The 23,195-nt window shown below is 42.2% G+C and overlaps 2 protein-coding genes and 1 long non-coding RNA gene across 15 annotated transcripts in view; 1 reads left to right on the forward strand and 2 right to left on the reverse strand.

The window, feature by feature from the left end:
* Nucleotides 1-2,692, reverse strand: part of GOLGA3 (golgin A3) — a 39,424-nt gene extending 36,732 nt beyond the window's left edge. For 3 of the 11 annotated variants that reach the window (XM_065568474.1, XM_042852581.2, XM_065568480.1), the window contains exon 1: nucleotides 2,496-2,630. The gene's annotated coding sequence lies outside the window, so the exon portion shown is untranslated. Of the gene's footprint in view, nucleotides 1-2,214 lie in introns of all 11 variants that reach the window. The other 8 variants (XM_005295013.5, XM_005295012.5, XM_065568476.1 and 5 more) reach the window with 8 other exon arrangements.
* A 1,361-nt stretch (nucleotides 2,693-4,053) lies between these two features.
* Nucleotides 4,054-22,223, reverse strand: LOC135975826 (uncharacterized). The gene is made up of 2 exons (XR_010592886.1): nucleotides 22,107-22,223; nucleotides 4,054-7,388 (listed from the first exon to the last, which is right to left on the reverse strand). It is a non-coding gene; the product is annotated as an uncharacterized LOC135975826 (long non-coding RNA).
* The window catches only part of LOC101932741 (uncharacterized), a 52,407-nt gene continuing 47,131 nt past the window's right edge, over nucleotides 17,920-23,195 (forward strand). For 2 of the 3 annotated variants that reach the window (XM_005308616.4, XM_005308614.4), the window contains exon 1: nucleotides 17,920-18,390. In XM_005308616.4, coding sequence (XP_005308673.1) covers nucleotides 18,307-18,390 — 84 coding nt within the window. In that variant the 5' untranslated portion in view covers nucleotides 17,920-18,306. The remainder of the gene's footprint in view (nucleotides 18,391-23,195) is intronic. The other variant, XM_065568485.1, reaches the window with a different exon arrangement.

Consider the following 23,195-nt stretch of genomic DNA (forward strand, 5'->3'; position numbering starts at 1 on the left):
CCACTCCAACAAATTACTGTGGTCACTCGTTCCTGACCATATTTCCCCAAATGAAAACGGGTCACTGCGCGGGGCTTGCTCAAACCTGCACCCCCACCCCTGCAGCGCTGGCCGAAGCCCCTCCACACAGGACTGGCCGCTTGCCCAAGCCCCAAGAACGTTCCTCCACATACACCCCATTGGGGGTCGTGCACCATTTTTTGGCAAAATTGGGCATGTATCCCGTTTGCTCTTGCCAACTGACGATCAGCTGGCAAGAGCAAACCTGCCCAGTTTTACCAAAAAACTCAGGATGTCCGGGACAGAGCTTAAAAAGGGAACCATCCCAGCCAAAATGGGACATATGGTCACCCTACTCATTAATAATCTGGACTCCTGTACTGTATTTTTCATTTTGGGGAGTTATTCCAGTTGAAGTCTGTTATTTTACCTCTATGAATGCAAATAGTGGCTTGAATCTAACCTTTTATTTAAATCATGGCACTATTGTTTATTCAGTTGTAGCTCAGGTTCCTGCACAGCAACCAACACATATAACTTTGCAGGTGCGTGACCTGCTAATTACAGCTTGTGTTGACAGTCAAAATGAAAGTTAGAAGGCCAGCCTAGACTGGCAGCTCTTAGGCCCTAGGGCAAGGCTACTGAGGATATCCTAACAAAATTCACTGCATTCTGCCAATGATATGTCAAACAGCCAGATGTTTAAATATGAGTCAAGACATGAAATGAATGCAATATTATCTTTATAATTTGTTTAACAAATTATCAGTTTAATTACCAATACGCTAATTAAATATAAAATGTAGAAGATTACAAGAAGTAATGGATTGCTGTACAAAAACAAGACACTAAAAAGCACTTGACTAAAAAGCAGAATTTTAGCTAACAGTATAAAAAAAACTGTTAAATGTGTAAATTGCTCAAATTATTAGATTGTGTTTGGAAGTGTAATTTAACCTTCTATTCCCTCTCCATCTCCACAGAATACATCTATAATTTCTGAGGTGCCACACCACTTGATCTCTTGGTGATTAGAGCAACAGTGTCAAGGGAATAATACAACCAGATTTAAGACCAGATCCTGCAGTCATGAGGGCAAAACTCTCACTGAAATCAATAGAAGTTTAACATGCACAGGACTGGATCCAGTGTTATCCCAATACCAAAAAGAGCTTTGTCCATATCACATGGACACCAAAAAGGCAATGACCCTAGAAAGCCAGCAGCTAATCCATGCCTATTTTCACAGCAGGTGTCTGGACTGGGGTTGGCATTTTAGGATGGAATTTCCCTCCAAAAAGAGAAATATGCATACATTACAAATAACCTCAGACTTTTTAAAGTTACATATAACTCTAACTTAAACTTTAGTAATAGCTGCTACCAATGCTGACATCACGACAGATACCGTACATAGAACAAGTCATAAGGGGATCCTGATTGTAGCAATAGGATAAAGAGAGTTTACAATCACCATAGTTACACCTTACACAATCCAGTCTGACTAATTTAGATGATTTGTCATGCATTCCTAGCAACAACAAATACCTGTGTCTGCCCTGTACACGAACATTCATGTTGCAGAGACTTTTAAAATGTAGTGAAATATAATAACAAAGTTTGTACAAAGGGCTGTGTCTATACAGTACTCTCTCTTCCTAAGGCTCTTCCTTGCTCCTAATCATATAAAGTCATCACATTTTGACTTCTAATTGCTATTAAAATCCATTATAAATTATCTCTTTATAACATATCCATCACAGGCTCCCATCAGACACCTTACACAGAAAGGAGCAGTGTTGGAGGGAAGTGTATAGCCAGCACTAAGAGCACAGGCATTCACTAAACCAAACCCCCCCAAAAGAACCCATTTGATTAAAAGCATTTAAAAGCACAACACAGACTGACACCCTGTGAAACTTAAAACTTATACCTAAGGTTACCAGAGACAGAGAAAAACAAGTGACAAGAAGCATCAGCTAGAGACACCTAGGAGGACAGGAGTCTTCTATCTGACTCCAAGCCAGAAGGCTGGATGTTAGGAAAAGAGACATGGCACAATAATATTTCGCAGTGACATAGCACCTTTCATCCTCCACCCCCCCAAAGAAACCAGAGAGACACAGTGGTTTAACCTCCACACAAGACAGGCAGGAAGGGGTCCCCGATGACTGATACACACCGCACCAACAGCACTGGGTTTATTTCGCTTACCTGGGACACACAAAGTGCCGGCCTGAAACCCCAAGGACGCTGAGCTGCACCCCGGCCTGCCCTGCCCAGCCCGAGCTCAGACCCCCACCCCCTTCCAGGCCAGAGCCCAGACCCGGCCCGTCCAGCCCCGAGCCCCAGCCCAGCCCGAGCCAGAGCCTAGTCAGACTCCCCGGCGCCGGCCCGCCCAATCCCTCCGGGTCCCTTCCCCGTGGGGACTCGGGGCCCAGCGCTCAGCCCCCTCCCACGGGAACTCCAGCAGGCCCCGACCCCTCCCCACAGACCTGACAGCTAGCGACGGGCTCCGTCCTCCAGCTGCCAGCCCGAGACGTGGCGCCGCTGCCGCCTCAGCCGGGGGAGGGGAGCGGTGCAGCGCGTTTCTCCTCCCCCGCCGGAAGGGCAGGCCGCAGGGCCCCGGAGCGGCGCCGACCCCCGCCGGGTCTGTCTCCCTCCCACACCCAGACCCTCCTTCCCCCGACTTGAGGCGTCCGCGGCTCGGGGAGCGGGGGTCAGCGGGGCAGGGCGGAACGGCTCAGGGGGGCCGCTGTTTCCCAGCTGCGGGGACGGGCTTTGCCGGTGACCTTCCGGGATAAGAGGGGAAGGGAGGTCTCCGCCTTGTTGTTTGGGTTGGGGCTGCTGGCGCTGGGGTGGTTTATTGTCCCGCCCTCCGTGCCTGTGTCACGATATATCACGATGGAAGGCCTTGGTCTATGACAACCACGTCTTTTCGCGCCTGCTGCTCCCGTTCAGTATTATAATGGGGCCGCAGGCTCTCTGTAGTTCATGTTGACACTAGTTTATTCTCTCATGCCAGGAATCAGGGCTTCCCCCAAGTCATGTGAATGGAAACGAGTGGGATTTACTTGTTTACTTCATCCCTTACTCTCACCCCACCACTTCAGTGATCATAGTAGTGGAAATCCCCTGGATTAGAACTCGTACAAGCCGAGCAGTCAGATCCCTGCCTTTGTAAGTGTGTGTGTAATAGGCAACAAAGAGTCCTGTGGCACCTTATAGACAAACAGACGTATTGGAGAATAAACTTTCATGGGTGAATACCCACTTCGTCAGACGCATGTTGCTTTTTACAGATCCAGACTAACACGACTACCCCTCTGATACTTGTGTGTAATAGCACACTTATCTGCAAATGCCTAAAGGTGGCAACTAATTTACATTTATATATATTACACACACTTTCTGTCGAAAACAAATACAAGGTACTAGCTTAGTTTTCCATTCAGCTGGCTTTGCAATTTCAATTTCTGTTAGGCTGACCAGATAGCAAGTGTGAAAAATCGGGACAGGGATGGGGGGTAATAGGTGCCTATATAAGGAAAAGCCCCAAATATCAGGATTGTCCCTATAAAATCGGGACATCTGGTCACCCTAATTTTCTGTTGACCCGCTCAACCATCAGAAAAGTTCAGGGCTTTTTTCTGTTCATCTGCCAAAGAAAACCTGGAAGTGTTTGTCATTGACTGATGTGGGAAAGAGTGTAGCGGAGGCATTTGGCAATTTGGGGAGGATGTCAAATTGGGGGCACATCACAACTTCCATGATAAAAAAGGTTTGGCATCTACCTATAATTTATTTTAGACATTTTAAGATGTCTTTTTAATTTGTTTCACGCATCTACTTTATCATTAATCAGTGGGTTTCACTAACAAAATTGTAGAACATGCCTTGAGGTATTATTTTAGTAACTCCTATAAGCAATGTCTGATGTGTCATTTGCACAGAGATTTTAATGTTACCCCTTTTGACCTGAGCATTTTGCACATAACTGGGGTCTTGCAAGTAGTTTTTGTTAGCAGGAAATATTGATGGTGGAGTCAAACATTTCTTTGATGCAATCCTGTTTATTTATAAAGAACATACAAAGTCCTGTTTTTTTAACACTGTAGGAATGAAATAACATTGAGACAGTTTCCTTGCTCAGTATCCCTAGCCTCTTTTTCAAGCCTGCACTCTACCCAAAAAGCTCACTCTCAGCTTTCTCTTTTTCACATTACAAAGTGCTTCTCTGTCTGTCTCTCACTTTCTGCTCCCTCTTCTGGCTGTGTCTTCTCACATACATATACACCACTCCACACAAAAAATAATCAGCATAACTCCTCTGCCCACATAACTGTTTCTGACCAGCCTTGCATTTGGCTTTTAGGCAGTATCTCCTATTGTTTCAGCTATCTTACTCTAGAAACAGAGTAATTGTTTTGTATGTTTATCCTGAATGAAGGGCAGCTATTGCGCCCCCCAGCTTCAATGAGGTTTCACCCAACCCCCAATATACATAACATTAAAACATAAGATATTTTAGGCCCCAATCCTGCAAACACACATGTACTTTACACACATGAGCAGTTCCAGTGAGCGCAGTTTGACTACCCACATTCAGAAAGTTAATCATGAGCATTAACAGAATTAGATAGATAGTTTGCAATAAAAAAATGTCTTTGCTTATCAGTATTTTAGTAAAGCAACAGAGAATAGGAAAGTTGGCATGTTCGTCGCTAGAAAAGACTCTTCAACCTAGCTACCGATAGGTGATGAGAGCAACTCCCTTTCTTAGCGCCTAATAATGAGGTGGCTCCATTCTTTCAACCATTATCTCACATGAGGTGGGAGGGAGCATCTCGTCTCTCCCCCACCCCTTCAGGAGGCCTTTCCCAGCATCTCTCGCCCCTTGACGGAACACACTTCTGTCTGTTGTTCTTGAGCTCAGTTGCAGGAGCTTTCTCTTCTCTTTGAGCCAGGGTAAGGAGCACTGAGCAGAATAGATCAGGCAATGTGGATGTGGTTGCTGCCTGTTTCCTTTCAGGCCACAACATTAATTTTGGCAACCTCCTAGAGCACACATCAGCTTTCACTCTAGATAAGGTAGATTTGGGCTCTTTCCCTCCTTGCAGTAATTTTCTTAATGTAGGATTTCTTTTGAATGCTGGGTTACATAAGAGCATAAGAATGGCCATACTGGGTCAGACCAAAGGTCCATCTAGCCCAGTATCCTGTCTTCTGACAGTGGCCAATGCCTGGTGCTTCAAAGGGAATGAACAGAACAGGTAATCATCAAGTGATCCATTCCCTGTCGTCCATTCCCAGCTTCTAGCAAACAGAGGCTAGGGACACCATCCCTGCCCATCCTGGCTAATAGCCACTGATCGGCCTATCTTCCATGAATTTATCTGGTTGTTGTTGTTTTTTTTTAACCCTGTTATTAGGGTTATCAACTGCTGTCACTGATTATCATGGAAGACTGATGGTGAAAAAAATCTACCCTCTTATCAAGCACATCTCCCTGCCAATGCAGGATTGTTCCCCATAGTACACTTTCCAGAGTCTTGTCCAGTTGTAAATGTCCCAGGCAGTGGGCTTCCATTACATTCCTAAGAAGTTGTTCTTTAGCCTAATGTCAGTATCTGTCACAAAGCTTTCCTGGATAATTGGCCTACATTTTCTTTCTTAATTTCATCCCATTACTTCTAGTAAAAATAGATCTGTTTACTTCAAATTTCATATAAAATTGCTTTCATCCTTCCTATTTTTGTGCTGTCGCAGTGCCTACAATTTCCACTTGGGTCCACATTAGACTGGGAGCTATATACATGCATAATAATGGACAGTTTCTGTCCTGAAGAACTTGCTGTCTGATTTGAAACAAGATGCAACAAGTGAGTTTAACAAAGAAAAGAAGGGAAGGGAGGATGAGAGTAGAAAAAGAGGATCATATGGTTGGATAGTTAAGAAATTGCACACTTCTTGGTTCCAAATCATAAAAAAAAGTCCTAAATGAGGTATTGCTGACTGACACACACCTCACTACAGTGGCTGGATAGTCTCTTCTAAGCAATACAGTAAACTGGGGCCTGAGGAAGGATTTGAAGGAGGGTAGAGTAGTTGTCTTCAGACTAGTTCAGGAAAGGGATTCAGGGATATCCTCTATTGTGGACAAGGTCACAAATACAATACTGTATTGATGGGGGACCATAAGAGTACCTAAATAAACTAGACTTAAGTCCAAGGAATAGCAGCTTCCTCCAATTCCCGTAACTTTTTCTAGAGTAGATGGATGGTAAGATGGAAAAGACCTAATATATATAGAAATTGTTCCATTTCAGATTAATTGGTTTTCTGCTTTCTTACCAGTAGATCATTTTATTCTGTAGATGTCTAACAAACACATGACGGACCAATTTTATATACAATCAGCAGAACTACAATTCTCAGTGCTCTGGCCCAGATGCTTATAAGCCCTGTAATCTAGTTCCTTTTGTGAGGTGTGTCCACCAAGGAGGAACTGCAGTCTGTCTGTGTGCAAAATATTTAACAAACAATTTGTAAACCATAAAAGTGGGCTTACATGCTTGAATAAGAAAATGCTCAGCAAACTTGAGCCTGGATTAACAAATAAATTCTCAATGAATTTGAGAAGAGCCTTTGAGAAACTGAAGATATGGGAATTTGTTCCAAATTCTTTGGGAGTGATCTCTGATGGATGTCTGTCCACAAAAGATGTCAAGGAACCTATGGTGGGAAAAACTCAAACATCTAGTTCTTTGATTTATCTATTTTTGTAAGAATGTAAAAGAATTGTTGCCTTCCTCCAGAGAACTCAAAGTAACAAAAATTAAGACTTGGAGGTAGTCACTAAGGTAGCATTCCAGTTTCAGTATTTGCCAGTGTCTGCCTATTGGCTTTGAGCCATCTTCTCTGAGACAGTTAATTGCTTGAGTAAAGCTCTGACTAGTTCAGATTTTACGTTTTGGTCTGTCATGTGGCACTGAGAACCCCGGCCACAAAAATAACCATTTGCTTGGAGACAATACATGTTGTCACAATTAAACAGTACACAGTAGCATGTAGCTGCAATGAACTTAACAGTCTATTAAAACAGGAAGAGAATTTTTCATATGGAAAAATATTTATTAGTAATATAGGTTGTACCAACATACTCTGACAAGTTAGCTGTTTAAAAAGCTAGGGGAAGTCCAGGGCTCGTACAAAACAGGAGTCAAAGTGCAGAGATTCCTCAAAATCAGAAGTGGAAAAGACCTGTTGGGCCGCTTTGTTCATCTCTCCGTGCTACTGCAGCATGTCTCCTTGTGACATCAAATTCAAGGCCTGAGCTCCCAGTGCTGACGGGGGCTGGCATCCTCTAGAGACCAGATATTTAGTTCCTGAAAGAGGGAGCATTTCAAATCATTTTCAAATGAACCTGAATAGGCAAAGTTTAATGTGATATTGACAGGCTACTCTGTGGATTGTGTTCAGCTATCCTCAGACAGAGACAGTCATGCTGCAGAGCCTATGAGGGTGACAGACGGAAAACTGAGATTCTGCAGGAGTCCCACTACTAAAGAACATAGACTGCATGCAATAGCTCACTCTTATAATATTTAGGCAGTTACCAGGTAACTGGTATGATGCTACCATACAAGTAATGCAGTGGTTTTTGGGTACTTGAAATAGCTCCCCTTAGCAGCCCCAATAATTGGAGAAACACCTGCTCCCTCATTAAAATTCCAATGGTACACAGCTGCATCTTCCTCCAGCACTCCCCAGGGTCCAATTGTTTTGTATATGTAACATTCATAGTATTTTAATCACAAATGGATTAATCTTTAGAGCACTCTTATCGGGTAGTTAACTATCCCAGTGGTTCATTCTATCTGTTCAAAATTGCAAATTTATTATTTAATCTGATAACTCGGAGTCTGAGCCTCATACTGCAAGGTGCCAAGAGTGGTCTGCAGGATGTTAGGCATGTGTTAGATGCCCAATGTGTTAGATAAGACTTTGGAAAGTCAATAGGACTCTTTGTATATATTTCTATGTCCAAGTGAATGAACAATGGGAATAAAAGGCCTAGATTCCTACTGTGACTCGGGAAGCTGTTAGTGCCAACTGGCAGAGAGTGCAGGGGGTTCATAGGGTTTTACAGGGATCCCCTGGGTCAGATATATGCATAATAGTTTACCAAAGGGTGGCATGTGAAGGCTCTACCGAGAGACAGTAGCCCACTGGTCATCATAATTATTGTGAAATGTATGTAAACACAATATTTAAGGAGTGATGTGTCTACACTAAAAATTATGTTCCTACGGTCTTGGAATTAAGGCAGATCACCAGGAGGTGACATACCTCAGATATGTTCTTTTCAGGGAGGAGGTAACAGACACTTATATCTCTGTCTGGTCATGTGTGTATTATGCATTGTTTGCCTCACAATGGAGACCTATCTGCAGACAGTGCCAGGTGCCAGTCAAGAGATTGCAAAATATGCCAGAAAGAAAATCTCCATGAAGAAACAAAACAGCAGGGTGGTGTCCTATTTATGAAAAAGACAAATAATGGAACTTGTATATCTTGGGGGGCAAAGGAACACACTGGGTCGTACACTAAGCAGGCAAGCTAAAAGTGTGTTTGTCTTATGAAAGGAGGCACTCAGACAGCCTGGCTGTTACACACTGCAATGATTTTGGGTGAGCAATATTCTACAACACATGAAAGTATCATGCTAATGATGTCTGGGCTCTAGGATGCATGTTATAATTTTGTTTTATATGTAATCATTTGTTTCCAATACTTCTACTTGCTATTTCTTGAAATCCTGTGCTTTGTTAAATAAATTTATACTTGATTTCACTATAAACATATCTAAGTGCTGTGTGTTAAGTGGAACGGCGATCTGAGGGGGAACTGGTAAGCAGGGGTGTACTGTTTCTTTGGCAACAGCAAATCTGTGAATACTGCGAGTATCCAGTGGACGAGGGGTGGGACACTCCAGGGAGATACTTGATGGGCTTGAGAGTTGGAGTGTGCCTATAGCTAACTTGTGTAGAGGGCCTGTGGGCCTGAGAGGCCTACAGGGAGAACTTATGTTGCCTCTGGCAGTGGAGTTGGGAAGCTGACCCCTAGCAGGAACAAACAAGGCTTCCTCATGCAAAGGGCAGTGGTAATGAGATGCCTCAGAGCCCTGGGTACCCTTGGGAAGCGTCACACCTACCGTCAGATTACATGTATCTATGTGGTGCAATAGATTGTTGCAGATTAGATGCATTTGTTAAAAGTCAGATTATCCTTTTACATAATTATTTGATTTGCAGCACATTTGTGGATAATTTTTGTTCTTTGAGCAGGTATTGGTCTGAAGGTTTCCTCTTCGTATTTTCTAGAACAAATTCAGGCACTTTAGTTCTGCTTTTCTGCCATCTGATATGGTAGAGATCCTTGGTCTATAGAACCACAATAAATCACTTTAAAAGGAATTTCTGGTCAACTTTGTAGTGGGGAAGGAAGCTATAGTTTCCCAATCCTGCATAAATTTTTATGTAAGTGTTTGGGGCTGCCTTTTATAGAAAAATACTTTATGAGACATAAGGTAACAATATAATATATATACAAGTGCAACTCACCAGGAACAGGAATTCTTGAAATACCTTGGCAAGTTAAAATGTTAGTACAGTCTAACTACTTAGTTCATTAATGATGTGTCTCAATCATGAATATGGGGTAAATAAAATTTAAACCCAGTTATTGGACAAAACATGGTGCACAGGTCAAAGTCTTGTAAATTTACAATAGTAATATATGCAATTATTACTAGATTAATCCACTGAACATAATAGGGGTGTGGGACAGTAACCCATTTAGAGAGATTACAGATTACAAAAATTAGGAATGTGCATATAAGACCAGAGGAGCACGACACTCCAAATAATATCTATCTTTAGTAAAAGGTATTGACCTATTCACAAAACTTTGAAGTATTCCTATTGTAAGATATAAGGGTAGGAAATTGTTTCCTAGGAAATTGTTTCTCTAACTGCCATTCAGTGGTCTTACCCTCTGCAGAAAAATAAACTATAGTACCAAAATTTGGAACAACATATGGAGGAAACTCTGAATCCATAACATAGAGGGATGATGTGTGGCCCCTTGTGGGACATGCACTATAGCTTTACAATAGCCTTCTGAACTGTAGAAATATCACCAGAATGCCAGTGGAGGGCAGTCTCTTCCCAAAACCTATTCCAAGTGCTAATATGGTTTACTTTGTAAAACTTGATTACTTTATTCTGGAAAGCAAACTTCTAGCCTTAAAGAACCCTCACATTTAACTGAATAGAACTAGTAAAGTGCATCCAAAGTGAATAAATATCTCTTCTTTGTACAGAGTAAACTGGTAACTTTTATGTGACATTTCTTGACTTAAATGTCAAGGGTGGGGTGGGCTGTAACTCACTGCAGTAATCTCAGTTGAAAACCTCTCTTCTTTACTTACTACTATTTGTCCTTTTCCCTATTACTTCAGGAACTGACCCTGCAAAGAACTAGGAAGGTGAGCAGTCCCATTAAGTTCAATAGGACTATTCACATGTGTTAGTCTTTGCAGGATTGCAGTCTAGATCTATAAACACGTTATTAAAACCATGTAAAGCATTTTAAGATACAATCTGTTTGAACATATTTGCACCATATCTTTATTTTGTATTTATACTCAAAATTGCACTAGTAAAGAAGGGAATGGGAGATCTTGCAAGTGATAGGCCCTGGATGATAAACAGTTTGTGTTTGGCCACAGTCATGATTCTCACAGGACAAAAGATCATAAATATTTCATTTTCCGCCCAGCTCCTCATCAAAAAAAGCTAAGTAAAATGCAATGGAAAAACTACATACCCCTCAGAGCCAGTAGGTGGCTCTCTCTGTGTACAGTCCAACAGACATTGTGTGTATTGTCCAGTTACAGAAGTGGATTTGTTTTCCTAATTATTTTCTTAACAGAGATCTTGTTCTCTTACCACCAACAACACTATGTGCATGCTTCAGTCCCCTGAGCTTATTAGATTTATTTTCCCCTTACACATTCCTCTTACTTGCTTCTATTCAGTCTCCAAGACCCTTTCCCCTCATTATGTATTGGAAAGAAAAACCTGCCCTGACCACCCACAAAACACAAATGGTTAAGTAACTAACCAGCCTGGCACATTGTATTCAGCCTCAGGCATCCAGTTCCCCATCACATCTCAGTAAGGGGAAAATATTTATTTTGTACTAAATGTGGAAAATAAAAACCAATTCATTAAAATCTTTAGGAACTTCATCCTCAATGATCAATCATCAATCATTATGGCTGTTCTTATGAGTGCTTACATATCTAAAGAAGTATACTCGCAAAGTTCTTTCTCCATTCCTCAGGCCATAGGAATCATTTTTTTAACCATTATTTGGCCTACCCTTCTAACAATAAAGAGTTTTTGGCTTAAATGTGAGGGTTCTTTAAGGCTAGAAGTTTGCTTTCCAGAATAAAGTAATCAAGTTTTACAAAGTAAACCATATTAGCACTTGGAATAGGTTTTGGGAAGAGACTGCCCTCCACTGGCATTCTGGTGATATTTCTACAGTTCAGAAGGCTATTGTAAAGCTATAGTGCATGTCCCACAAGGGGCCACACATCATCCCTCTATGTTATGGATTCAGAGTTTCCTCCATATGTTGTTCCAAATTTTGGTACTATAGTTTATTTTTCTGCAGAGGGTAAGACCACTGAATGGCAGTTAGAGAAACAATTTCCTAGGAAACAATTTCCTACCCTTATATCTTACAATAGGAATACTTCAAAGTTTTGTGAATAGGTCAATACCTTTTACTAAAGATAGATATTATTTGGAGTGTCGTGCTCCTCTGGTCTTATATGCACATTCCTAATTTTTGTAATCTGTAATCTCTCTAAATGGGTTACTGTCCCACACCCCTATTATGTTCAGTGGATTAATCTAGTAATAATTGCATATATTACTATTGTAAATTTACAAGACTTTGACCTGTGCACCATGTTTTGTCCAATAACTGGGTTTAAACATTTAGTTCTGTGAGTACTAGTCTACTGTTCATGATCATTCCAATCTCTTTTAAAAGTGAATTTCACAGTGGTGGGCCACTTGTTGAGCATATTTGGCTCTGTGTGTGTGTGTGTGAGAGAGAGAGAGAGAGAGAGAGAGAGAGAGTGATGAGGCTGACCGTGCCATTGTTCCAGGCAAACATAGCTGCCATGGGAGCTCATAATCCTCCTAGGAAAGGTGGTTCCTTAGGTAATTCAGGACAGTCCTGTGAAGGAGTTTCACAATGAACATGGAAGCCTCCATTAAGACTCAGTAGTTAATGGGGAGCCAGTGCAGACAGCAGAGTACTTTTGTTACTAGGTACAGTGGGCTACAGTAGATAGGAGAAGAATTTTAGGACTTAATCTTGTAAACTATTCTGCATGGAAAGCACTCTAGGGTCCCACTGCACATCTGGAGGTGCACTGACTTTACTCACATGGGATAACTTGCAGTAGGAGTGCTAAGGAGGGTGTTCAAGTGTGGACATTGGGCATGCCAAGGATTCTCTTTGGCTAGAAAAAAAATGTACTCGGTTGTGTAGGGGGAGTTTATAAACTTGAACATAAAAAGAAAATCTTCAGAGATTCACCAGTCCTACCTAGATGAAACTACTAACTTCAGATTTGTAATTCTGAGTATTTAGTAATTAGGAAGTTACAGTACAAAGTTTCAGAGTAGCAGCCGTGTTAGTCTGTATCCGCAAAAAGAAGAACAGGAGGACTTGTGGCACCTTAGAGACTAACAAATTTATTAGAGCATAAGCTTTCGTGGACTACAGCCCACTTCTTCGGATGCATATAGAATGGAACATATATTGAGGAGATATATATACACACATACAGAGAGCATAAACAGGTGGGAGTTGTCTTACCACCTCTGAGAGGCCAATTAATTAAGAGAAAAAAAAAACTTTTGAAGTGATAATCAAGCTAGCCCAGTATAGACAGACAGTTAGATAACAAGTGTGAGAATACTTACAAGGGGAGATAGATTCAATGTTTGTAATGGCTCAGCCATTCCCAGTCCTTATTCAAACCGGAGTTGATTGTGTCTAGTTTGCATATCAATTCTAGCTCAGCAGTTTCTCGTTGGAGTCTGTTTTTGAAGTTTTTCTGTTGTAATATAGCCACCCGCAGGTCTGTCACTGAATGACCAGACAGGTTAAAGTGTTCTCCCACTGGTTTTTGAGTATTTTGATTCCTGATGTCAGATTTGTGTCCATTAATTCTTTTGCATAGAGACTGTCCGGTTTGGCCAATGTACATGGCAGAGGGGCATTGCTGGCACATGATGGCATATATCACATTGGTAGATGTGCAGGTGAACGAGCCCCTGATGGTATGGCTGATGTGATTAGGTCCTATGATGATGTCACTGGAATAGATATGTGGACAGAGTTGACATCGGGGTTTGTTACAAGGATAGGTTCCTGGGTTAGAAAAACAGACTCCAACGAGAAACTGCTGAGCTAGAATTGATATGCAAACTAGACACAATCAACTCCAGTTTGAATAAGGACTGGGAATGGCTGAGCCATTACAAACATTGAATCTATCTCCCCTTGTAAGTATTCTCACACTTGTTATCTAACTGTCTGTCTGTACTGGGCTAGCTTGATTATCACTTCAAAAGTTTTTTTTCTCTTAATTAATTGGCCTCTCAGAGGTGGTAAGACAACTCCCACCTGTTTATGCTCTCTGTATGTGTGTATATATATCTCCTCAATATATGTTCCATTCTATATGCATCCGAAGAAGTGGGCTGTAGTCCACGAAAGCTTATGCTCTAATAAATTTGTTAGTCTCTAAGGTGCCACAAGTCCTTACAGTACAAAGTGACAGTGGAGACAGATCTGTGCTGCAGAGGGATGGTGGGAAGAGCAAAGAAATATTGAAGGGAATGGAGGACTAGATGGGTTTGAATACAGCTTAAGCAAGAAACGAGAAAGCAAACGTTTGTGTGTGTGGTATAAGTTAGAGGTCTACTTTCTGAAACTACAGCACAGTCCACATGGCAGCCTATTCGCCTTGAAAGGCTTATGGGTGCCTGCACTCAGATAACCCTGGGAAAGGAATCCAACTAACAAGGAAGTAAGATCCTTAAAAGAGAGCTAGACTTGGGCATGTTCTCCCTTTCCTTTAGATATTTTTTGTAATATTATTCCAGTCCTGTCAAAATGAAGAAAAATCACTCTTCTGATACCCCTTTTTGCTAGCCCTTGACTAACATGCTCAGCAACTGCACCTAAGTGTAAGCAAGCACTAGATAGAATCTCTTTATTTACTTCTGTCACACTGAGCCTCATGTGGAAAATAATATATTCTTTGTTTGGGGGATTTTTGAAAGCTTAACATGTATTTATGTTGACAGCTGAGACTTAACTGTGAGTGTTAGAAAAGCAATGCATCTCAGTCCTATGCTATAAACAACAGACTATGCTTTGAGCAGGAGAGCTCTGTTGTAAAAAATATGCTGCAAGACTGCCAATTGACAGGGAGTGTATTTATCCAGAATAGGTCCTATATAGTAATACAATACATTGTAACTGACAGGTAACTCATGGGAACATTACACAGAAGGAGGAAGATCTAAAATTCAGACATAAACCAACATGGATCTGGAACAAATGACTGACAACATCGTAGCTCAGGAACCAAAATATCAGCTTCACAGAATCCTTCTAAAAATAAAACAGTGAAATAATAATTCTCTGCACATAGAAGTCTTGCAATTGCCAATCTTAAGGCAGGCAGGCAGGCAAACCAATTTATCTATCCAGGTGTTTCTAATGTTCCCATCACCAGGATATCTGGGTACCAACAAATGCAAATCCCCACTCCTCCTCAGGGAGGCAACACAATCTAGTAGAAGAATGAGCCCAGATTAAACAGTCAGAGTTCTGATTCATAACTATGGCTCTGCCACCGACACTCTCCATGGCCTTGGGCAGCTCATGTCATTGTTCTTCCCAAATTCCCCTCATCTGCAAAACAGGGTGGGGGAATAATACAGCTACATCTCAGAGATGTTGTGATGGTTAATTAAGTGGTGTCTGTACAGCTCTTTGGAACATGTCAGTGCTAAGTGCTAATTTTTCTTTTTTTTTATGACGGCACATCTCAAGCACAGAGATGTTAAGTAACTTGTCCCAGGTGACACAGCAAGTCAGAGTCAGAGCTAGGATTAGAACCCATATCTGCTGACACCAGTCCTGTGCCTAATTCAAGTCCCGCTAAAAGGATAGTCTCATTTAAAAAAAATATTTTTAAGAAATTACCTTTTTTATTTAAACAGTGAAGGATTTGGGTATTTATGCAGAGAAAGAAATATAATGTCACGGGGGTACATTTTATATTAATACATTTTACTTTTATGGTAAAGATAAATGAACTTTATTTGGCTCCCGTCCTACCTTGTGCACAGAACCTTGCACTCATGCAGAGCCCTGTTAACTTTATTGTCTATTCATTGCTCCATTGAGTCCACTCTTGTCTGAGGAACATATTTATTCTTGTTCTTCCAGGAACATAGGAATTGCCATACCAGACGAGACCAATGGTCCATTTAGTCCAAAGTCCTATCTCTAATATTGACCAATACTAGAGCTTTCAGGGGAAAGTCCAAGAAACCTCCTACTGGACAGTTATGGAATAATGTTCCTATGGGTGGAAGCTTTTCCCCTAAAACCAGCTATTTAGTGCCTGGATCTCTGAAGTCTCCACATGCTGTTTCTTATAAGAAGGTAATTTAACAATACAAAAAAACAAAACAAAAAACAAAAAAGCCCACCACCACCACCAACCCACAAATTCTTCTAAGAGTTTAATTTCTAAGGAAATTTGTTTGAACTCTTTCTAGAGACAATTACCATCAACTCTAGCTATCAGCAAAAACAATGAGGAGTCCTTGTGGCACCTTAGAGACTAACAAATTTATTTGGGCATAAGCTTTTGTGGGCTAGAATCACTTCATCAGATGCATGAAGTGGAAAATACAGGAGCAGGTATAAATACATGAAAGGATGAGAGATGCCTTACCAAGTGTGAGATCAGTCTAACAAGACAATTCACTTAACAGCAGGATACCAAGGGAGGAAAGATAACTTTTGAAGTGGTAATGACAGTGGTCCATTTCAGACAGTTGACAAGAAGGTGTGAATAGCAGTAAGGGGAAACTAGTATTGGGGAAAATAGGTTTAGGTTTTGTAATGACCCAACCACTCCCAGTCTTTATTCAGGCCTAATCTGATGGTGTCCAGTTTGCAAATTAATTCCAGTTCTGCAGTTTCACATTGGAGTCTGTTTCTGAGGTTTTTTTGTTGAAGAATTGCCACTTTTAGGTCTATTATTGAGTGACCAGAGAGACTGAAGTGTTCTCCTACGGGTTTTTGAATGTTATGATTCCTGATGTCAGATTTGTGTCTATTTATTCTTTTGCGTAGAGACTGTCCAGTTAACTCTCTCCTAGGGGGTGGAGAATCTTTGGCTCTATGGAGATGTCTACACTGTAAATGAAGGTGTGATTATAGCACGGTTAGGCTTACTTATGCTAACTTTAATCTAGATATCACAGATAATAATAGCAGTGTAGATGGCATGGACTTCAGATTGCCCAAGCAACCAGAGTACAAGCCTGCCAGGAATATTAGGTACGTACTTTGGTTGCTAGCCAGTGCTGAAGTCCATGCCACCACGTCTACACTGCTACTGCTACTTGTGCTAGCTAGATTAGTGGCTCTTATGTACCCTGTCTGCATTATGGGAGCAAGGAGAAAATACAGTGGAAAACAGAAAATAATTACCTCAAACATAAAACCACTATATGTTTTAAAACTCTCCTCCGCTGTGATGCCTACAACAAATTTGACAATGGTTATGCAGCTGGTGTGTGGTAACACTGCTTTTCAGGCAGTTTTATCTTATTGTTTCCTTGTGCTCCACATATCTATTCTGTTGTATCTGCCTGTTGCCTCTTGTTTTATACTTGACTGTAAGCTTCTGGAGGCAGGAACTGACTTTTTATTTTGTGTAGCATCTAGCACAATAGGATTCTGGTCTATCATCCGGGTCCCTAGATCCTAGTGCAATGTTACTACTGCTGCTAGGTGTTTGGTGGAAGACTATTTTATATTCTCTTTTTTTAAGAAAATATAGGGGTGTGGTGGTGTGATGGAAAAGTTTGTGCTTGCTTGATTCTCCTATTCCTCAAAGAGCTTGCCATCGTATTCCACTTCAGAGAGCAGGGAAGGAACAGAACATCAGTAATCCCAGATCTACACAACCCCCTTGTTAGTAGATTATTCCCATATACAGAAATTGGGCAGCACTTGTAGGGTCAGAGGAGTCTCTGCCCAACAGCAACAACGACCTACCAGAAAAATACCTTTCCCTGCTAAGCCCCAGGGTCCATAGGCACCCCCTCCCCTAACAGGCTCTCAGCGCACCAGGATTTGGTTTGGCTGGGGTGGCTGTACCTATTCTTAAGTATGTTTTATTGACAAATCCAGAATTTGTTAGTGCTCTCCGTAGGGTGACCAGATATCCTGATTTTATAGGGACAGTCCCAAGTGTAGGGGCTTTGTCTTATATAGGTGCCTATTACTCCCTACCCCGTCTGCAATTTTCACACTTGCTATCTGATTACCCTACCTCCCCCACCCCTGAACTGTCAATCAGTTAAATTACCCCCAAAGAACCGCGTGTGTACCAAGGGGGGGGGGGAGGGCAGGAGAACATCCGTGCATCTCTCTCTCTCCCTCTCCCACACACATGACACCCACCTCCCTGCTTTCAACCCTAGTAGCCCCCTGTGAGTCTCCCCCAGAGCTGGAAAAATCAGGCTCGGTTTCTCACAGGCTGAAATTCCGCTTCGTTTCCATCCTGCTGCTTTGGGGGGCACAGGGCAATGTGTGGGGAGGAAAACGCAAGACCTCTCTCTCTTGCCCCAAACACCACCCCCTTCCAGCCTTCCCCCCTCCACCTCCTCTGCTGCAGGTGACTCCCTGGAGGAGAGGGGGAGGGGGAGAAATACAGCGCAGGAGGAGGGAGGGAGTTGAGGAGTGGGACAGAGGCAGGGAGGAAAAGGAGGGAGGTCCAGGCTTGGGGGGGGGGGGATAGGTATTAGGAACAGCTGCTCCAGCCTCCGCTCGCTGCAGCCAACTCACAACACGCAACAGCAGCAGCGCACGGAGCATCAGGATCAAGCCAGCATGGATAAAACTTTCGCCCAGTACAGCTCGGGGTGGCTGTTCCTGACAGCAGCGGCGCTCTGCTTATGGGGTGCCAAAGGCAAGGTAAACGGGGCTGGTCCTCCCCTCTCCGCTAGGGGCCTGCCCTGCTCCCCGCTCCCCCAGGCTTTGGGGGTACACCTGCGGCTCTGTGGCTGCTGGGGAGGGAGCGGGTCTGGGGTTGGAGCAGGGGCTGATTTCGCTGGACGGGGCGGGTGTGGGTAGGTGCTGTTGCCCGGGCATGTCTGGCTGGTGTTGTTGTTAAAGGGGCTAGATGGGTTATTGGTGGCTCTGGGAGGAGGGAAATGCTTTGATGTGTAAATGGTGCCCATGGGTGGGTGGGGGGGGAGCTGCTGCCGCTTAGTCAAGGCTTTGTCACCGATGGGCGATATTTAACCTATTCCCTTTCTAAGGCTAGGTCTACACTACCCGCCTGAATCGGCGGGTAGAAATCGATCTCTCGGGGATCGAATTATCGCGTCTCATCGCGACGCGACAATCGATCCCCGAATCGACGCTCTTACTCCACCAGCGGAGGTGGGAGTAAGCGCCGTCGACGGGGAGCCGCGGAGGTCGATTTTGCCACCGTCCTCACAGCGGGGTAAGTCGGCTCCGATAGGTGGAATTCAGCTACGCTATTTGCATATCTGAATTTGCGTATCTTAAATCGACACCCCCCCCCGTAGTGAAGACCTGCCCTAATGAAATAACACCAGCCTCTTCCCCCAGCCCACCCCATCTCACTGCCTCGCCTCGGTGCTAAACTGCACTGGGATGTGCGAAAAGTTCCCTTTTTTCTTTTAATTAAGTTGCAAGTGCTTGAGCACATCTCAGATCTAATAGGCTTTTCACACCTTGCAGCCAGTGCAGTCGTTGGAAAGCCCGATTAATGCTCAGTAGGAGGGACTGGTAAGATGACAGTGAACTGCTGGAGCCAATTAATTAGTTCTGAAACTGACCGAGAGCTCCTGGCTCTTGGCTGTGTCTTGAGAGGCCCTGGGAGACAAAAGTCATGCCATGTACAAGCTCCCAGCGCTCTCAAGCTAATGATCAAACTACATATTAGAAAATCATAGAATACAGGGTTGGAAGGGACCTTGGGAGGTCATCTAGTCCAACCCCCTGCTCAAAGCAGGACCAATCCCCAGACAGATTTTTGTCCCAGATCCCTAAATGGCCCCCTCAAGGATTTCCTGCACTACTCACCCTAATCCTTTGGAATGGCATCAAGAGTTGTTATCCCCATTGTAGAGATGGGGGACCTGAGGTAGAGAGGCTGTAGGTTATCCCTGGTCACAGGAGTGTGACAGAGCCAGAACTAGAACGCTGGCGTTCTGACTCCAAGCGCTCATGCTGCTGAGGTGGGGGTGCCACACAGGAGAGCCATTTGTGGCTTTCTGAAGCTGAGAGCAAGCAGAGGGCTAGATCACCTCTCAACCACCCTAGGAGCCAATCTGCCAACCAGGGATTGCCAGTGCAGTACAAAGGGGTCATAGCAGGGCTCAGCATTGAGCCTAAAGACTTGTTTCAACCACTGTACTACACGATTGTACTTCTTTTTCTGGTTAATTTTAAAAATATTTTGATGTCTCTGTTTGCTGTAGTTTGATGTAGTGCCCAAAACATGCTTGGTGCTCTAGAGAAAAATAGAAAGCAAAAGTCCTTGTCCCAAAGATTTTACCTATTATGTGGCTTGCTTTTCAAACTGTGTATTCTCTACTGTGAATACTATCATTCTCAACAATTCATTGTTTTATATTCAAATTTGCCCAGGCCCACGTCTAGCTTGTAATATCTTGCTTTCATGTCTGAATTATTGACCTCAGAAATGCCAAGTGGTGAAATTTGAGATAGTAGAGAGCACAATGTATACGAAGGTAACATAATCCCTTACTGTAATGTATCTTGTACTCATTTTTGTATTTATATCCCATATTTGTGCCTTAGCAGGCTGAAGAGTGTGCAGGAAACAGTAAGGGTTTGTTTACATAAGGTAGGGTATGAATTTAAACTGCTATAGTTACACCTGTATAATTCCCCATCAGGAGTTATTCTAAAATAAGAGTGCCTCTTTCCAGTTTAGTTTGTCACTTTGGATGGGTTTAAGTGAACTGCAAAAAGCCACTTGTATTTTGGAATAAGTGTGTCCACATGCAGAAATTATAGTGGTTTCATTATAACTAGAATAATAGTAAGTATAACTAGAAAAATCTCCCAGGTACACAAGCCTTAAGGCTGAGGATTCAGATATTTCATACAGTTTCCCCTTATCTATAGTTTGGAGATGACTTGAGGAGAAGGATTACTAGTTTATGATAATATATTGTGTATAAAATAGGCCAGAAAAAATAATTTGGCTAATGCAGACTCTGGATTGTGAGGGTATTACACACACACACACACACACACACACACACACACACACACACACACAAATTGTTACCAAAAAAATAGCCCCAAACATATAAAAGCAATAACATGAAATGAAGTTTACAATAGAAATAACGGAACCTAACCAGTAGAATTAACCTACCCTTTGATTTAGTGCTTTATAAAGCCCTTGAGACATATGGGTAGCCTGGTGTAATCACTTGCCTTGCTATCTATTATTACTTCCCTAATTGTGTGCATAAAATCCAGAATATGAACAGGGTTTAAACAATGTGACTGGCTATGTGTGGCACCTCCCCTAAAGGGACACAGGTATAAAATGGGATATATTAAATAGGTAGGGCCAGAAAAGCATCAGTTCTCTGGTTCCTTGGGGGAGCTTGAATATGTACCTATCCTTTTCCAATGTACAGTCATTTGCACAAGAAATGGTCACTAACCATTTTGATGAAATAATAGGCAATCCTGGTCCCACTGAAGTCAACAAGACTTTTGCCCTTGACTTCAGTAGGAGCAGGAATAGTGTGGAATCTTCATCCTTTGTCCCAACCACTTTGTTATAAGAAAAGTTGCATGTAAAGCTCTGTCTTCACTACTTTAAAAAATTCTGCTTTTTAAATTTAGGATAACTAACACATGTTAGCTAGCCTACTGTAAAATCCCAGTAGAGATAAGGCACCTTAATTTTACACAGGATTGACCTTGCCTGGTTAACCATGGGTGGGAGGGCATAGCATTGACTCACCTAACAGATGCTTTGTCTCTACACTCTCTAATAGGATTTTATAGCAAGATAACTAATGTATGGTAGTTATTGTTCTGTAAAAATTAATTGGATACTCATATGGAATTGCATCATTTACTAAACAAGGTACATAGTTTATTATCTGTTTTGTTAATGTGGATGCATACCTCTCTGGTCCAACTGCATGCTTCTCTTAATGAGCTGCATAATTCACTAGTTGTCTGATTTTTTTTTACATATTTCTGAACTAGTTTGGCATTGTAATTTCTTCCATATATTAGATGGAATTAGTGTTAGCTGAGTTACATGCTTCTGCGTGTGGGTGGGGCATGGAAGAATGTTTGCGCAAGCTGTATATTTTGGTAGATGGAAAACAGCTTTGCTGATCAACTTCCATTGTTCACACACTTTGAAATCTAGCAGTTTGATTTCCTTTAAGGTGTTTAACCTAGCTATTTACTGATTTTTAAAGAAGCCCCCTTTTTAATGGCAGCACACTGAATCCAGTTGCAGTTTCCTGCATAGACATTACATCTTGTGAAGTCAACTTACCTTTTTTGATCGCATATAGTCTGTAAATTTGCATGACGGTACAGGATAATTTTCTTCAGAACAATAGTTATGCATCTATTAAAGTCTCACTAACCTCAGCCGGCATCCTGTAATGGAATCTCAGCACAGGCCTTTGAAAACTGTCTTGCAGCATGTGTGTATGTGAGACAGCTGAGCTTGCTTGGTATTATCAAGGATTGTGTTATGGTCCGCAAACAGGAAGTCTCATTGTTTTTTATCCTTTTTGGTTGGATTCGGATTCTTAAAGAGTGGGACTTGTAGTTTTCCTCTAGGCTGATGGGTCAAATCCAATTCAGGTTAGCAGAGAGAAAAACTCTTTCCATCTGGAAACTGTATAATATCCTGCAAGAAATGAATTGTTGTTAGGTGGCGTCTAGTTCACATAATTAAAAATTATGACCAGAATTGATACTAACTGGTCCCCATGTTGGTTTCAGTACAGAGGTCAAGGATTGTGTGGGCCAGAGAGACTGAACTGCCCTTTCACCCTTGGAGGTGGTCTGTCCAGGTCAAAGTTGAGACACATTGGCAAACCCATGTGGAGAAACTTAGACTGTTTGAAGCCTGTATCTGATTTGTGGATACATAGAATTCTGTCTCCAGGAATGTGAACCAAGCACTATATTAACAAGAAAAAAATAAGTTAAAGATCAAATGAAGGATAAACTGAAGAAGTGGTGGAGATTGTTGTTCCTGTTTGTCTACAGCAAGTGGAACAAGATCTGAAGATCAATGGATTGTTTATCCTGGAGAAAATATAACTTTGAAGCCAAACAGATAGCAGGGCAGTCAAAATTCCTATTCTGTGTGAAGTACAGTTCTGGTAATAAAATCCTGAAAGAGAAGATCTCTATTTATCCAAACATAAACCCTCCTATGATATACTGCTATTCGCTTGCTGCATTCAAAAAGAGTGTTTAATTAAAAAAAAAAAAAAGTGAAAGCGGTCTTCTGCTATCCCAGACTCTCTAGCTAGGGACTTGATCCCGCCCCATTGAAACCAGTGGGAATTTTGCCGTAGTCTTCAGTGGGAGCAGAATCCTTCCCAAGACCAGTCAAGTATGAAAAAGTTCAACTACTAAAATATGCACCTCAATTAGCAAAGAATGTGGCCTGATTAGTAAAGTGTATGAAATTTCAGCTATTAAAGTCTGCAGCTGAT

This window comes from Chrysemys picta, chromosome 15 (genome assembly GCF_011386835.1).
Source record: "Chrysemys picta bellii isolate R12L10 chromosome 15, ASM1138683v2, whole genome shotgun sequence".
Taxonomy (NCBI): Eukaryota; Metazoa; Chordata; order Testudines; family Emydidae; genus Chrysemys; species Chrysemys picta.